The sequence below is a fragment of the Carassius gibelio genome, chromosome B25 (assembly GCF_023724105.1).
Source record: "Carassius gibelio isolate Cgi1373 ecotype wild population from Czech Republic chromosome B25, carGib1.2-hapl.c, whole genome shotgun sequence".
In the NCBI taxonomy this organism is placed as follows: domain Eukaryota; kingdom Metazoa; phylum Chordata; class Actinopteri; order Cypriniformes; family Cyprinidae; genus Carassius; species Carassius gibelio.
The window spans coordinates 9,943,949-9,961,410 of NC_068420.1; the positions used below are offsets into that span (position 1 = coordinate 9,943,949).

Below are 17,462 nucleotides of genomic sequence, written 5' to 3' on the forward strand. Positions count from 1 at the left end.
TGGCTGTCAAAATGTGCCTGCAAATGAATGCCAGCACAGATGTGGTGTGTGAGTTTGTGATGGTGTTATTTTAGATAATGAACTGAGTTTTTGGTCTTACTAACACTGTTCCGTACAAAGTCCTTGCTTCTCATCACTGGAGGATGCTAAGAAATTGATTCATGAATATAAGAGAGTCTACCTTACATATTATTTTAGTTCATTTAAGCATAGGATTGATTTTACGATTTTTTTTTTCTTTCTGGTTTTTAAAGTACTAAATCCATTAATAATAATGCATTTTTGGCTCTCCTTCCAAATGTGACCTGGATCATTGTTTGTTTGCACCATACCAATACTATACCATACCTTACCAGACACCAGTTTCATTCAAATTAAACAAGATCAAATTAGTCACATTTTTAAAAAGCACCTGAAAATCTTTATATATATATATATATAAATATAAATATATATATATATATATATATATATATATATATATATATATATATATATATATATATATATATATATATATATATATATATATATATATATATATATATATATATGTATTCCTTATTATATTATCTATTTTATTTTATCTGACATTTATCTTATCTTATTTAATTGTTGTTTTTTACATTTATTTGTTTTGTTTTTTAACCATCTGTCAAAATGTGATCCAAATGCTAGTTTCTGAATAATATTGGCCTGCTTTATGCCACTGTATTCCATTTTTTATTTATTTTTTATTTTTCAAATATCTAAAAGAAAAGTTTTTTATCAGTTGATTCATTAATTAACTATTATTATTGTTGCTGTTTTGATGCATACCTTGACTCTAGGGGTCTAACAACTAAAAATCAAGTCCTTAGTTTCAGTAGTCAAGTCAAAGCAGTAACTAAATCAGTATACTATCATTTAAAAAACATTGCAAGAATTAGATGTTTTGTTTCCAGTCAAGACTTGGAGAAACTTGTTCATGCCTTTATCACCAGCAGGGTGGACTATTGTAGTGGGCTCTTCACATTAGACAGCTGCAGCTCATCCAGAACACTGCTGATTCTGACTAGAACCAGAAAATCTGAGCATATCACACCAGTCCTCAGGTCCTTACACTGGCTTCCAGTTATATTTAGGATTGATTTTAAAGTACTTTTAATTTTTTATATTTTTTATAAATCATTCAGTGGCCTATAGGACCTAAATACATTGCAGATATGATCACTGAATATAAACCTAACAGAGCACTCAGATCATTAGGATCGAGTCAGTTAGAAATACCAAGGGTTCACACAAAACAAGGGAATCTGCTTTTAGTTATTATGCCGCCCGCAGCTGAAATCAGCTTCCAGAAGAGATCAGATTTGCTAAAACATAAGTCACATTTAAATCTAGACTCAAAACTCACCTGTTTAGCTATGCATTTATGGAACAAGCAATCATACTATGTCCAAACTGATTGCACTCTATAATAATGTTTTAAATTCATTTTAAATAAATGTCATTTTAAAAATTCCTTGTTTTATTGTTGTGACTTTTAATGATTACTTTACTTCCTTTTATGCAAAGTAATTTGAATTGCCATTTTGTATGAAATGTGCTATATAAACAAACTTGATCATTATTATTAATAACATTGTTTGCTGTTTTCGTTCCTTTTTTTTAAGTTTTCATGCTTTGACATATGAAGCACTTAGAATTTTTTTAAAGAAGCTACCATACATAAATTTACCTGTGCCCCAATGATGAATGCCATTCTTTCATTAAACTTGACCATCATTTTCATATTTGAATCAACTTCCCCTTAATTCAAATATCCATCAGCTAAACACTAATAAACCCACGTAACCCATGATCCGTTGTCATGGTATAGTAGTGCATTGTCAGTAAAGCATGAGCTGCTTTAATTAATGTTTGTAAGCGACACAAAGCTTCTCTCCCATGAGCACGTCGACCAATTCATAGCATGCGTTCTCCTTTGTTCCCTCCGACTAGACTCTGAATTTACCCACAAGAGACAAAAGGTAGCGTGATAATTAACTGCATGGCCCTGAAACGCGAGACACCTTCTGCCTATTGTTGTGTCCAGTTTAAAGCAGCGGCGGAGTGACATCACTTGGTGATGTCAGGTTCAGATGGTGGAACTGGACCGCCGGGTGCCCTGTGATTGGTCACATCATGTGGCACCTTGGAGGACAACAGGTATAAGAGATGAACGCTCGGTCAAGGCAGGCAAAATTGTGCGCATAATTCTGCAGCATCCTTGGGACGCCCTGAACTGAGTTGGCTAACATGGCAACAGTCGTACCGGTGAGTACTTGAAGATTGTAAGAGTGCTTTTTCATTTTGATAGTAGATGAGTTGATGATTATTTACTTTTGAGAACTGAAGATGACTTCACACATGGGTGGAGGTCAATGACAGATGGTACAACAGAAGAAAAATCATCGTGTGCTGCACACCTGAAATTATTTGGGTGATAACTGGGAGACAGATTCTAATTTTAAATGCATTTTTGTCATTTTGCGTGAAGAGGCTGAGAGTTTAAAAATTGATCACTATTGAAAACAATAGTGTCTCTGGTGGTGATACTGGTGAAATAAAAGACATGCCTTGGATCAGTTAACATGATGAATCTTATTCTCAGCTCGGTTAGTTTGAGCTTTCTTTGTTCTAGACTGGGTCATGTTCTGTCAGCGCTATTGGTGTGGATGTATCATGTCTGTGCTCTGAGCCGATCAGGTGTCGAGTAAAAGAATCTGTGTGTCTTCAAGCTTGTTGTATAGAGTTTGTGTGTGTGTTGGATGTAGTTAATTAATCGTTTTCTTGGTTTGAAACCAGTAGCTTGGTGAAAGATTTACTATCAACTGGTTCCTTTATATAAAATATATCCAGATCTTGATTTCAAGGAAAACTATTCTTTTTGTTTTTCTTTCAGTGTGCGTCCTGCTATGGCAGCAGCAGTGTTCAGCTCTTTGGGAGGGGTCCTGGTGGCGATTACATGTCCCTTTTCAGTTACAGAGGGCCCAGAGGGGCCCCTCGACCACGTCTGGCCTGCCACGCTCCAAAGATGACACTGCGTCAGATTTGTCGCATGTTGCGTATAATGCGCCAGCTGCGAAATAAAGAAGCAGCAGCAGCCGCAGCCGCCAGGTGAGGCTAACATTCCCAAACACTCATAATAAAAGGCATTGTTCACCAAAATGTTTTATTTATTTTCATCTATTATCTTCCTGTAGTTCTTCCTGTAGTTCTGTGAAAGACAAAAAAAAAAGAAGGGGAAAAAAGACAGTTGTATAGCAGAATTTTCAGGTTGCTTTTTCATTCAGTTAAAGCAAATGGTGACTATGGCTAATCCAGATTAATTTTTATTGTACTCACAAAAAGCAATGCCAACATTCTTGCTAAATATTATTAAATATTAATGTAAATAAGTATAACTATAAATATATCCCATTTTTTGCATGAAAGAAAATTACAGGTTACAGATATTATATGTGTAGTATGCAATTATATATTTTATTTTATTTTAATGATTCTTTGAATACATTTTTTTTTGTTCAAAACACTGATTCATTCAATAACAAAACATCTTTATGAGCGAAACATCTAAATGGAGCCCCACAATGAGCACAATTTACAAATTTGTTCCCTCGGTTTACTAAATCATGTTAACAATTTACTAATTTGTTAGCAACAACTATAATTTGTCATATTCTTTGTCTATTTCTGATTCACCAGTAAAATTGTTCCAAACAAAGCTGCTGCAGTTAATTGTAAACATTCATTTCATCAGTGCAGAACAAACTCTTCATTGTTCTAGAGCAAAACTACTGTTAATTAAGTGATTCAGTGACTCGCTTTTAAAGACATGTTTCGCTTCTGAATGAAACAGTGTTAAGGAGAAACTAATCGGTTGAGTGAACGATACAATGACTCATTAGTAAACAGGATTCGTTCTCAAATAATTTGGTGTTTTGAAAAAATATATATATATATTATTCAAAGATTCTAAAACACTTGCTGGCGTAACCTGCAGACTGACAGTTTGTAAGCAATGTGCACAGACAACCAGAGGAGAAATTAAAATAATGAATAGTCAAACTGCTGTTTGTACTCACCAGGAAATGAATCAGCTGATTATGTTTTGGTTTTTTTACCTTCTGTGTTTCTGATTTTACAGAAAACAAGCCTCTCCTCCCAGTTCACCTATGATCAAATCGGATAAGCGTTGTTTACCTGCCTGCTTTCGGCGCAGACGTAGTAACAACATAAAAAGAGTGAGTTAAGCATCCAGCATCTCCAAAACCTCCCCTAACAACTTCAGCCCTGTGGGAGTTTACAAACTGGGCAATGGAGCCAGACCTTATTCTACACAGAAGACGTAAAGTGAGGGACCAAGACATTGTTCTACAATCTCGTTGGATTCTTTTGTCGGGAGGATTTAACATGCAACAAATCTGGGTTTAATTGGAAAGAAGCAGCTCTTTAGATGCCATGAGTGCTGGAACTCTTCACACAGGAGTTGTTGTTTTTTTACATGATTCTTTTTTTTCTTGGACGTTTGGACTTGAATTGTGAAATCTATGAAATTCCAGTTATGGTCAAACAGTTTTGTGTGCTTCTGTCTGTAATTAAACCAATGGAAAGTCCTCATCAGGTGGGAAATAGGACGCAGCTATTTGTTTGTTTATTTATTCATCTGTTTGTTTGTTTCTGTGTGCGATGGGGGGCCCAAGCTTCCCTCTCTCTCAAAGAAGTGTGATGGAAACTTAGCTACCGGCGTGCATTACCGTGTGGAAACTAAAACTGTGTGACAACATTGTGAATTTACTGATTTCCTGTTTATACGCATTTGAATAACCTTTCAATAATAAAAAACCTGTGAGTTCAAAATTTGAGTGGAGTTCATATGATTCAGCACAAATAATTATTAACTCACCATTAGATACTTTCACAAGTTTATCTACATAATTTTTAAATCTTTTATGGTTTTACCACACATGTCACTTGCATAGCATGACCGACTGTAAGACAAACAGAACATAGCTGAACAAAGGGAAAATCCCTGAACTGAAGTTTTCAAAAATCTAAAAGTGTTATATTTGCAATGTATTCCCTCTTTTTGGAGAAGGTTTAAATCTTGACCACTTTAAAGTGGTAAATCTTGACCACTTAAAAGTAATTATTTAACTGCTAAGAATTATTCCGATAAGAGAAATGAAGAAATATTTCAAATTGAGACAAGAAAAAACAAACAACAAAACAACTTATATTTTCTTATACTAATAGCAAAAAGCCCAAGCTGCTTTTTTCCATACATTGAAAGTGAATGGTGACCGCAGTGGTTAGAGAAAACAACTTGAATTTCAGCCTTTTGCAACACAGAGCTATCATATAGCTTCAGAAGACTTGTAATTTAGTGCTTGAGCCACATGAACCACTATTATGAAGAATCTATGGTACTTCAATAGCTTGAAATCCGTTGGTCACCATCCACTTTCATTATCCAGTATGAAAGAAAGTTGCATGAAGATTCTTCAAAACATTTCCTGTTTTATTCCACAGAAGAAATAAGTAATCTGGGTTTAGAATGACATGAAAAAAAGTGAATAAATAATGTCAGAAATGTTATTTTTGGGTGAACTGTTCCTTTAAGTGGGTAAGCTCACCTCATGGTTCTGCTGCTCATGGCTTTCCACTGACAAAGGGCAGGTGGGTTTGTCATCATCCCCGCTGACCGGACATCACAGACCGTGGTACAACCAAGCAGTGCTGAAAATTTCATGGCGAAGATGTTTTCTGAACATGAGAGTCAGGTTGTAGGATCGGAAGTAAGGGATCAGGTGAAGTTTATCCTGCATTCACGCTCTGTCTCACTCTTACATTAGCTGTTGGCCAGTAGTCTGAGCCAAATGAACTGACGCTATAAATAAACACAGTTTAAAAACAGAAAGCAAATTCAATATGACAAACATGAAAATGTTAATGGCACAGAAGTTTGTCAAAAACAGTCTGTTCTTTAAAGTCTGATGCACAAAATGGTGACTTTACCTAATCACTGGATCTGATTGGGTGACTTCTCACAACTTTTAAGTGTCTATCTGGACTATCTATTGTGTTTACTATAGGCCTAGATACTGGGCCACAAAATGTCACTTTTATTTTGACTTTTAATGTCAAAGGCAATTCAGGGGTGTTGTTTCTATGCACATAAATGCTAGAAATGTATTGTTGAAAACACATTACCGAGACTGTGAAAAATCCTGAATTGTGGAGTTATACACAAACTGTTAAACAGTTTTTTTTTAATTTTTGTGTTCAGGTTTTTTTGGGGCGGGGCTAAAATCATGACTCGATGACGCACTGGAACCACTGAGCATGGCCCCTCCCCTAACACCATAATAAGTCAGGTCAAGTCTGCTTTATTGTCGATTCTTCCACATGTACTTCCACATGTGCATGACTAGAGAGCATTAGCATCAGTGGTTCACGAGTTACTGTCATTACTGTTAGTTACAGCCTACAGTTTGTTAGCTAGCTATGCTTCACGTAAATACATATTACTTAACATGTATGGCTGTGCAAATCGAATTAAGCTCCAAGAGGGAGCATCCATTCAGGTTGTAGTGGAATTTGACATTTGAGAGAGGCGGCAGCTTTCTCACAGGGGGCGTGGTTTTAGTTCCAATAACGGACACACCCCCCACGAATCAAGTTTGTTTAATTGGGTGGGTGGTTAATAACACATTCTTCTGTTATGTGACATACTCAGAACAAATATTTAATATTACTTTACATGGACTTAAAAAAAATACAGAAATATTTTTATAGATTTTGTTTTAATACTTAACAATGAGATTTTGTTTTAATACGTTATACTTTTACACTGTTGCGAATTGGTGGATAATTTGTATCAGTTCATACTAATGCTAGTTGTGCTAACATTCTGTTTTCTCAAAAGCATGTCTGTCTGCTATTATGACTTCAGTGATTTCAGATTTCAAAAATCTGCTTCAAAACACAAGCTGTGGTGTGTTGCATGACTTGCATGTCGGTTAGGTAATGTCTTCCTGTCTAAGCAGATGGTACCTAGCCAGAATAAGCTTTCAAGGAAACCACAAAATATGTCAATAATCACAAGTCATGAGACTAATGATAGACCAGTCGACATAATTCCAGAAAACAATGTTTTTAATGCAATTGTCAGCTTGACTTTAATATTTAACAGTGCAGCTATACTAGGAAAGAGGTTTGGTGATGAATCATCAGTCAGATGATTGCGTTTCTCAATCATTCTATGTAATCAATCCTTCTGTTTGCTCAAGCTAGATATACTATCAGTGAGTCACCTTATAAGAATGTTGTCAGCATACTAAAAGTATGTTTGGACGGCTTCTATCAGAAAATGTTTCTGGCATTTTTCAGTTCTTTCCAATTCCATCCTCACACCACAATGAAATAGGAATCTCCTCCATGTTGGTTGATTGTCTTTCTTTTTTGTGGAACACAAAAGAAGATATTTTGCTAAATGTTTTTGCACCTCATTGACTTTCATGGTGTGGACCTCGCAAGTTAATATTTTGTGTTTGCAGAAGAATGGACATATAGGTCCACAACAAGAATATATTGTATATGTAATTTTGACCTCCTCTGTGTCTCTCAGAGACAAATTGTTGAATAAAGTCATTATTTTTTTACTGTTTTGACTGTGAACACCCCAAAAAAATCTGTCATTTATTACTCATCCTCATGTCATTCCAAATCCATAAGACCTTTTTTCATCTTCAGAACAGAAATGAAGATATTTAGTTAATTTGATTTCCATGGACTATTATAACAATGCCCTTACTGGCTTCCTGGGTCTTGAACATAGTAGTTATGTTGCAGTCTGTGAAGGGTCAGAAAGCACTCAGATTTCATATCTTCAAGAGATACTCCACCCCAAAATGAAAATGTAGTAATTAATCACTTACCCCCATGCCGTTCCAAACCCGTAAAAGCTACGTTCATCTTCGGAACATAATTTAAGATATTTTGGATGAAAACCGGGAGGCTTGTGTCTGTCCCATAGACTGCCAAGTAAATTACACAGTCAAGGTCCAGAAAAGTATGAAAGACATCGTCAGAATAGTCCATCTGCCATCAGTGGTTCAACTGTAATGTTATGAAGCGACGAGAATACTTTCTGTATGCGAAGAAAACTAAAATAATTACTTTATTCAACAATTACTCTCCTCTGTGTCTCTCTGCATCACCGTAGTGCCATTTTGCAGAACATCAATATCTTAAATTCTGTTCCGAAGACGAACAAAGCTTTTAAAGGTTTAAGTTAGCCAAATAGACCCAGGGTTCCTTTCACCTCCAAGTATGACCATTGGGTGCAGCAGAAGTTACATAAGGTCATTACTGAAGTCACTTCATCAAATGTTAAAACATATAGGTCATCATGTGACAGGTAATATCTCTAAACCTCATTTTCATTTCACTTTGGTGAACCAAAACGCCAAGTATTCTGTCAAGAGCTCTACGGGTTTTTGGTCTTGGAATATTCATGATTTTATATAAAAGCATATGTATTTGACGTCCTGTGAGGTTTGTGGTTGACATACATTCTCTCAGGCCTCAATCTGATATGAGATTCACTCAGAAATATTCATGTTGGAGTCACGCGTGAGGAGCTGTTGGTCAAGGTCAGGGCCACTGAGGGCAGAAGTAACCACACAAGGCCTAGACATGAATAATGATGAGTCTCTCTCTGTTTAACACTGAAATTGAGAAGAGGGTTAAAAAAAGAACTAAACACAGGTGAACGGTGACCTGTGGAGGTAGGCCGGACTAATGTGGACTGCACAGATGAAGGAGGTCTTGGAGAAATCGCGTCATCCCATGAGCCAGCAATGGACACTTGAGCCCTTGGTGTCACAAAGGGCCGCTATTGAGACGCCTCCCAAAACACCATTGAACCATTGAGTCGCTCACACCAAAGACTGCCATGTAAAACTTGTCTTGGTAAAAACGGAACAATCCTTTCTTTTGTGTCTTACAAAGGCGAAGTCTTTTGGGACTTGAAGTTTTGAGTCTATAAAATTGTTGAATCCCTCTGAAGAATAAAAAACATATTATGAGGTAGCCCTTATTGTAAGGGCTACAACATCTCTTGAATACAAAAGAGCTGTATTATGAGGCAGAGAAGCATGAGAGCCAGAGCCAATTAATTAACCTGGCTGGCAAAAGGAAAGATATCGCATAGCCAAAATATTGCTTAACATCAGAGATGCAGAGATCATATTGCACACAACATGAACCACAAACCTGGTCTCACACACCATGGTCATCAACGAACTGAAGAACATTAGGATATTATTCAACAACCTTAACAAAACCATGTTTTGCATCACATTTCTCTTTGCACCTGAAAATTCTGTATAATAATAATAATAAAAAAAATAAACTAGATCCCTAATTGATTTTTAGCAGTTTTGACTCATATTTTGTTGCACTATGACGACTACAATGGTAATTTAGACAGATTTCCTCTTGACTAAGATATTCCATTCAACAAAAAAAAAAAAGTTCAAAATTAAACCAAATATTTAAACATTACATAGATTAAGGACAATTAAGGCCAACATGAAATATCTTATAATACAGCTAATTATTACACCACTGTAATACAATATTGTCAATTTCTTATGCATCATTTAACGTTGTTTTGGTACACTGAATGTACTCACAAAGTGGCTCATGCAGTCTGACTAGCACATCATTTCAAATTCATGCGTATGACGTTCGTGTCATTTTCATAAGAATTTAAATGTTGTAATATTATGTCCAAGTTATGTTTATATCTGATTAATCTAATACAAGAATGTGTTTTTTTGGTTTTGGGTCAACCGAAACAATATTCTTGCTAGATTTTGTCATTTCATGTTGTTTTCGCCAACAGTATGTTATAATTTTAAATTTTTAGCGGTTTGTTCAATTACATGAACAATTGTAAATTCTCTCATTGATTTCTCACCCTCATGTCGTTCCAAACTTCTTAAGACAAATAAAGTATTTTTAGATGAAATCCCAGTTTTCTGACCCTGCGTTGACAGTTCAAGGTCCAGAAAGGTAGTAAAGATATCATTAAAATAGTCCATGTGACATCATTGGTTCAACAGTCAATGGGCTCCAATGTTGTTTGGACTCCAACATTCTCCAAAATGTCTTTTTTTTTGTTGTTGTTTAGCAAAGAGGAAAAAATAAGTTATATGGGTTTTGAATGACACAAAGATAAGTAAATGAGTACAATTTTCATTTTAGGGAAGACTATCCCTTTAAGTATGAGAAACAGCAATTGAAAACACCACAAACAGGCACACATTTCAAACTGCAAATTAACAGACAATAACAAGGCACATAAATCTAAATAAAAATCATTTATTTTCATTAATATAGTAATCAATCTACTTAGAGCAAAGAAATAAAGGTCCACCATGCCACTTTATTACTACAGTATGTAGAGGCTGCGCCAAGGTCTGAATACTGAACAGACGGACACACAGACCAGTAAAGAGAGAGGGGGCGGGGTTCATTCTGCTCTCATTCTCCATGCCTAGTTTAAGGTGGGAGGGGCCAGTGTACCTGGGGGGTGGAGTTGAGGATATATTCCTTTCATTTAAAACTTGGGAGGGAAAGCTTTGAAATCTTCAAGCTATAGGAACAGACCTGTTATAGAAGGGCAGACCAACCTTGACAGACACAGGAAAGCTGAAATGTCTGTGTCGGTGTGAGTGTATGTGAGTGTGCATGTGTGTGTGTGTGTGTGTGTCTGAGAGACGAGGTGTAACAGGTGCTGCTTAGATCCAACTTTCACTGTACACTTGAAGAGGTTTCAGACACGAGGGATAAAAAATTGAGGTAACAAATGCCTTCCTTTTTCCGGGTCCTGAAAAACAACAACAAAAGAGAATTTTAGAAAATATAATTTGAATTACAGACAATGTAAAAGGCTACAAAAAAAACAAAAAACAGAACTATGGATTCTGTATAATTCATAATCATTTTTAAACATGCAAAGACAAAAAAAAAAAAAAAAAATCTGGTTAATACCAGCATCTCTATGTGAAAAATAATACACAAAATACTACAATGAATATTTGAAATGCTACAGCAGTGTTGTTAATGTTAAGCAACACTACAAAAAATCATTTTCGTGAAATAAAAATAAATTGAAGCTAAATCAAATGAATAAAAATGAACGCAGCACATTATAAAATTAAACTAAAATGAAAACTGAAAATATAAAAATTAAATGCAATTTAAAATATAATAGTATATAAATAATAATACAAATAACATGCGTACAGTATGGAAATAGATATTTGAGTTTTAAAATCTAAATTTGTCAGCTTTATTAAACTGTTAATGTTTTTAGAAAATAAACTTAGTTCACCTAAACTCAAAAAATAAGCATGTGCCATTAAATATTGACTGAACCAATGAATAAACACATAAAAAACCCCAATGAAATCTTGATACCAGCTCTCATCGGGGTGTGTTGGTTCCACTTGACACTATGGTGCCGTCTGTATTAGTGTGAGACTGCTCCTTCACCACTGGATCTAAAGACACAAGCCATGTATGTTTCAGGATCTTCCCGCTGCTCGTTTTGTCTATGTACATTGTCAACAGTGAGGTAAAGCTAACTCACAGAAATAAGGGTGCTCCATGGCCTCGGTGGCGGTCAGTCTCTGCTGATGGTCGTAGCGTAGCAGCTTGTCGAGAAGGTCCAGAGCCTCTGGACTCACCAGATGCTGGTTCTCCGTCTGCACAAACTGTTCCCAGCGCTTCCGTGTCTGCCTGTGGGATACAGCAGGAGAGCTTTAATAACTGGACAAACTTATATAGTAGTAGATTGTTGTCAGTATTAGTATTAAATCAGTTGGTACTTGGTACTTTTTATGAGTGTCATTTAAGTATCATGGATATACTATTAAATTGTTTTTATAAATAATTCGATTTTATTTTTTTTACAATGTCTATATAGTTTATTATTATTATTATTATTATTATTATTTCAGTTTTATTATATTTTAGTTATTTAGTAACATCAAGTGATATATCATGTAATTAAATGAAAAGGAGAAAGGTTGCTTTGACAGATATCTGAAAAATATTAATTGATGTCTTATTTCAAGTAAATATTTTTTTGTAATAGTTTTAGTTTAGTTATCTATAACAACTTTGCTTTGCATTTCAATAACCATGTACTGACCACAAATTGGGCCAGATATCATTAATATTACAAGTTGTTGTAATTACTGTGTATTAAAAATAGTTTCAAAATCCATGTAAATGCCTCTATGACATCCTCTGCTGGTACTCACTGGCCAAGCAGGTCTTTGAATCGTGGATCCAGTTCAATGTGGTATTTGCGCAGGTAGCCAAATAACTCATCCGTCCCGAGAACTTTTGCGATCCGCACCAACTGGGAAGCAAATGAGATCATGGTCACATGCTTAAGACAAAGCGGTAAAAGCATAATAACATTCCTAAAACTGCATAATCTATTCCTGATGCAAAAGATATGAATATTACTCACCTGATCATAGTTGTCTTGGCCATGAAAGAAAGGCTCTTTTTGAAAGATCATACTGGCCAGCATGCAGCCCAGACTCCACATGTCCAGACTGTAATCATACATCTGTACACACAACACAACACACATTTAACCCCATAACCATAGACAACCTAACAGGAAAACAGCAATATGTGACATGTCAAAACTTTTATTGACTATTATTCAAATTCTAAAAATGACAAACTACATGCAATGAATATGCATCTGTCTAACTAGCATCAAACATGCTACGTTTAAGAACATGTGCGAGAGTGATGCTCTAAATACCATTATTGTTGTTTATTTCATGCTAATCTGACTGTTACTGACAGCCTTTTATTGTTGTCTTCCACGATCTGAAAGATTTCTTATCTGAAGATGAGTTGAGATAGTGACGAAGATAGATTTTTTTTGGGTACTTTAACTGATCTGTAACTGGATGAACAAGTTCCCGACAAAAATCGAAGGGATGGATAAGAGAAAGTGTTTGTGTTGTCATAAAATCAAGGAATTTGATCCTGTGTGATTCGGATTTTACCTGGTAGTCCACCAACAATTCTGGACCCTTGAAATAGCGTGAAGCCACTCTGACGTTGTACTCTTGTGCGGGGTGATAGAACTCAGCGAGACCCCAGTCTATCAATCTCAGCTGCATCAGACACACACAAATCAACATCTGAAAACCACCTCGTTTGCCAAAAGAAAATGGCACCCTGATGCCCCCTGCTGGTGTATAAAGCTAGTAACTACACGACAAAGGGAACATTTGCATTCTGAATGTCTTGAATACAATACAAGATTAAAAAAAACATCATTGCCTTTTTTAACTGGTGGTCGATCATAACATTGTGGGGTTTGACATCGCGGTGCATGATCCCCATACTGTGGCAGTAGTCCAGAGCCTGTCAGTGTTGAAAAAAAAACAACAAAAAAAAACACTTAGCAATGCATACAAAACTCCAAACCAAGCCCAGTGAGGCACACACTTGTGAGTTTACCTTTAGTAGTTCATACATATAAAAACGTATATCGTAATCTGTCAGCTTTTGATACAGCTCCTAAACGGGAAGAAAACAAAAGATATGAAGAATAACTTAAGTCATTTCGGATCATTTTTATTATTACACCATTGCATGGATTCTGATTAGCCAAGAGACAGCAAAATGTTTTTGCAAAATAACTGATTACTACTGTATAAACAGTCTCCTATTAAATATTGAAATTACCATCCGTTAATTATTCATCACCTTAGACAGACAGACAGACAGATAGATAGACAGACAGATAGATAACCTTAATTATAAAATACCTTAAAGTCTGTGTTATTGATGCATTCAAAGACAAGCGCAGGTGTTCGAGACTGCAGAATGATTGGGGAGAAACCGCAAAACAGACAGAAAACGAGATGAACAATCAGAAAAAAGGAAGTCCTTTAATCAACTATGGTAAGCATTAACAGACACCATCAAGCTCAATCGGGAATAAAACAGGAGCACGTGGACTAAGAAAGCCTCACGACTGGCTGCAACTCATTATTCAGATCTACAATCTAATTTGCTGTTCAAATAATCATCACTTTCTTCGTTTGATCTCATTTGTGTCCAGATAAATCCATTGGAATCACTCAAATAGCGGTTGCTTATGCTAGCACGGTAAATCTGTGACATTTCCAAGCTGATATTTCTCAGTGCAATTTTAATGACAAATCTGAGACATAAGAACTTCTTACAGATAATTCCAGCCTAAACCCAAATCTGCACCTGCAAGCTAGAAAAAGCAGACTGTCTCAAACGCTGTCCACCCACAAACTTCAGAGACAGAAAATCAAAGGGACAAACTATGCAGCCTGATTGGACAAGAGAGATGGAGAACGTACCACAGGGTCTTTTACTGTGTCCATTAGCTGAATGATGTTGGTTCCTCCTCGCAGGTTCTCCAGGATCTTGATCTCTCTCTTGATCTTCTTTTTCTTGACAGGCTATTTTAGAAATCAATGATGTAACAATAGCAAACCCTAGTCACCATTAAAGGAGTGGTTTACCCAAAAATGAAATTTTGTCATTATTTTGTGTTCAAAAGAAGAGATTCTCAAGAATTTTGAAGAACTGAACAATTGCTGGTCCCCACTGACTTCCATAGGAAAATAAATCCTATGAAAGTGAATGGGAACCATCAACTGTTTGATGACCAGCGTTCTTCAAAATATCTTCTATGTTCAATATAAGACAGAAACTCAACGGCATGAGGGGGAGCAACTGATGCCAAATTTTCCAGTAGCACAGTCCTGTTCCTCATATTCATACATATAATAATTACAATAACTATGTAATAACTAGGTACTAACCCCGAATCTAACCCTACCCCATGTAATTACCTTGTATTACCAGAACTTTCTTAGATAAATACACTAAGTACACTATAAGTACATGTAAGTACACGTACTGTAAAATAAATTGCAACCAATTTTTCCTTTTTGGGCAAACTATCCCTTTAAACAAAAGTAAAAACCTCATGAAATGGCTTAGTAAACACTGAGGTTAAGTTGAAGTAGGCATTTAAAAAGACAAGTCTGTTTAAAAACTGAATATGCTATTGCTATTGAGAATATTAAGAGGAGGGACATCTACATTACATTTATTTTTAAGAGAAACCACGACATTTCAGCCCTGTAGCCCTACAGAGGCAGATGACACAGGCCTTTGATTACACACTGCATACAGTCTCTCACCTTGAGGATTTTGACCACCACCTTCTCATTGCTGTTGACGCTGATGGCCTCGAAGACTTCACTGTATTTGCCCCTCCCGAGCTTCCGTACCAGCTGGTAATCCTCCTGGTTACTGCAGGTGTCACACAGATTCACATGTCAGTCAGAAAGAGCATCTACACCAGAAACATCTCCAGCCCAGCACGCAAACACACGGCTGAAACACATTTAACCATCTGTGAAAATGACCAAGCCCATCATTTCCCCTCTCAGCTGACGTCTCTAGCAAGGGAAGGGACCGAGCCAAAGATGACATTTTAAGCACTGGTCTGCTGTCTGAAACACTTTTAACTATAGTAATGAACAGTATACAATAAACAAACTACAATCTATATGTTTTTTTAAGAAAAAAAGATCTTCAGTTGCTTTCAACTGTGTTATTTTAGTATTCTTTACATACTGTACAATTATGTTGTCATAGTTCATTCAAAAATTGAAAAACCATAATTTAAAGTAGGGCTATGGTTATTTTTTCCCCATGGAATTCAAGTGGACGATTTTTGATTGACATTTTTATGCTTTTTTTTTTCAGCATGCTTTCATGGTGTTTTCTGGAGGTTGACAGTCACTATGATCAGTTTCACTGCATAGAAAAGAGCTGTGTTAAAACGAATTCCAAATGAATTCATCTTTTGTGTTTACAAAAAAAAAAAAAAAAAAATTATTATTCACCATCACTTATAAATATGTGTGCACTGTGCAAAAGAGGAGCACATTAACTGATCCTCAGGAATCTAACCATTAAAGCTACTAAATGCTGTATAAGTGCACTGGTTTAGAAAGGTAATTACTGGATGTGCACAGCACACTTGAGGGAATCGGTGCATTTGCATAAAATCTGTGGATGCTGTGGACAGTCACACACTCCTCTCTCTAACGCTGCATCTGTGAATCCCTTCATGTCATCCTCTCATCATCAGCTCTCACACAGGGGCTGCTCGATCACGCAGATTGATGACTTTCCCATCACGATCGATGGCGAGCCTACAAATGTAAACCACTGCGCAAAGAAAACCAGCAGACACATGCACAAAATAATACACGAAACGCGCCTAGGTAGGCAGCTCGCTGGGTTTGAGACACAGCATCAGGTGATGATGCACTTGGGCTTTTTATAGCTTTAAATCTCTCACCTCCAGGTGGGCACATGGGCCTCGTAGTCCCAGTATTCCCTGCTCTTCAAAGTGTTGACATCGGCATACACCCGAGATTTACTACCGGCCACCGGGCCGGGCATGGCGGGCGACGGGGCTCAGGGTGTAGGAGAAATCCGATCGCCAAATTCAATCCAAAACACACGGAGGACCACCGTTCAGAGGCAGACCACCCCGGGGGAGGTCTGATAGTATACGGTCCAGGCGTGAGATATCGGATATCAGAGGCGTGAACGATGGAGCGCGGTGTCCGCGGAGCAGCGCTCGATCTCGGCCTTGTCAGAGGTGTTTATACCGCCTGGAGATCCGAGGGTGAAGATGAATGCTGGATAGTCTGTGAAATGCCCTGGCAGGGCTAATATCCCACGCAAAGCTGCGAATATGAAGTCTAGATAGTCTATTTTGGATCTGTATGTGAGAAGGTATGTGAAAAGTTATTTGGTTTAAAAATAGACTTTGAGTCTTAGGCGGGGGGGTTTGTTTAAATCTAATTATTGTGGGTTAAACCCCCCCACCACCCCAAAGGGGCCTCAAATCCCTTCGATCCAAAGCATAGAGATTCGAGAAGAAAATCCAGGATGCGTTTCCTCTCGAGCTTCAGTCTGTAGCAGTTGATGCTGGAGAATACAGACCACGGAAACTGAGTAGAATATAACTGACCAGACTCTAAGCTTGGGGTATTGACTGGTGTGTGTGTGTGTGTGTGTGTGTGTGAGAGAGAGAGAGAGAGAGAGAGAGAGAGAGAGAGAGAATCGATGTTCTGCTCGACCCCCGTGAAAAACCGTCTCCCCGTGACGTCGCTCGCGTGAGATCGATATGCAGCACTCGCGAAACCCGCTTTTAATCCAGTGCACCGTTCTGCTCGTGATCGGGGTTCGGGTTTTCCGGACCAATCCCCCCGTGCTGCTGCAAGAAAAACGGACTGCAACGGTTTGACCCGGAA

General features: G+C 37.0%; 1 protein-coding gene across 1 annotated transcript; it reads right to left on the bottom strand.

The window, feature by feature from the left end:
• Positions 1-10,396: 10,396 nt before the first annotated feature.
• On the bottom strand, positions 10,397-17,448 carry csnk2a2b (casein kinase 2, alpha prime polypeptide b). The gene is made up of 12 exons (XM_052597056.1): positions 16,499-17,448; positions 15,327-15,438; positions 14,475-14,576; positions 13,908-13,958; positions 13,597-13,656; positions 13,417-13,500; positions 13,137-13,247; positions 12,581-12,682; positions 12,366-12,466; positions 11,690-11,838; positions 11,518-11,600; positions 10,397-10,924 (listed from the first exon to the last, which is right to left on the bottom strand). The coding sequence occupies exons 1-11, from the start codon at positions 16,600-16,602 to the stop codon at positions 11,524-11,526; spliced, it is 1,053 nt and encodes a 350-aa protein (XP_052453016.1). The 5' UTR covers positions 16,603-17,448; the 3' UTR covers positions 10,397-10,924; positions 11,518-11,523.
• Between the last annotated feature and the right edge of the window lie 14 nt (positions 17,449-17,462).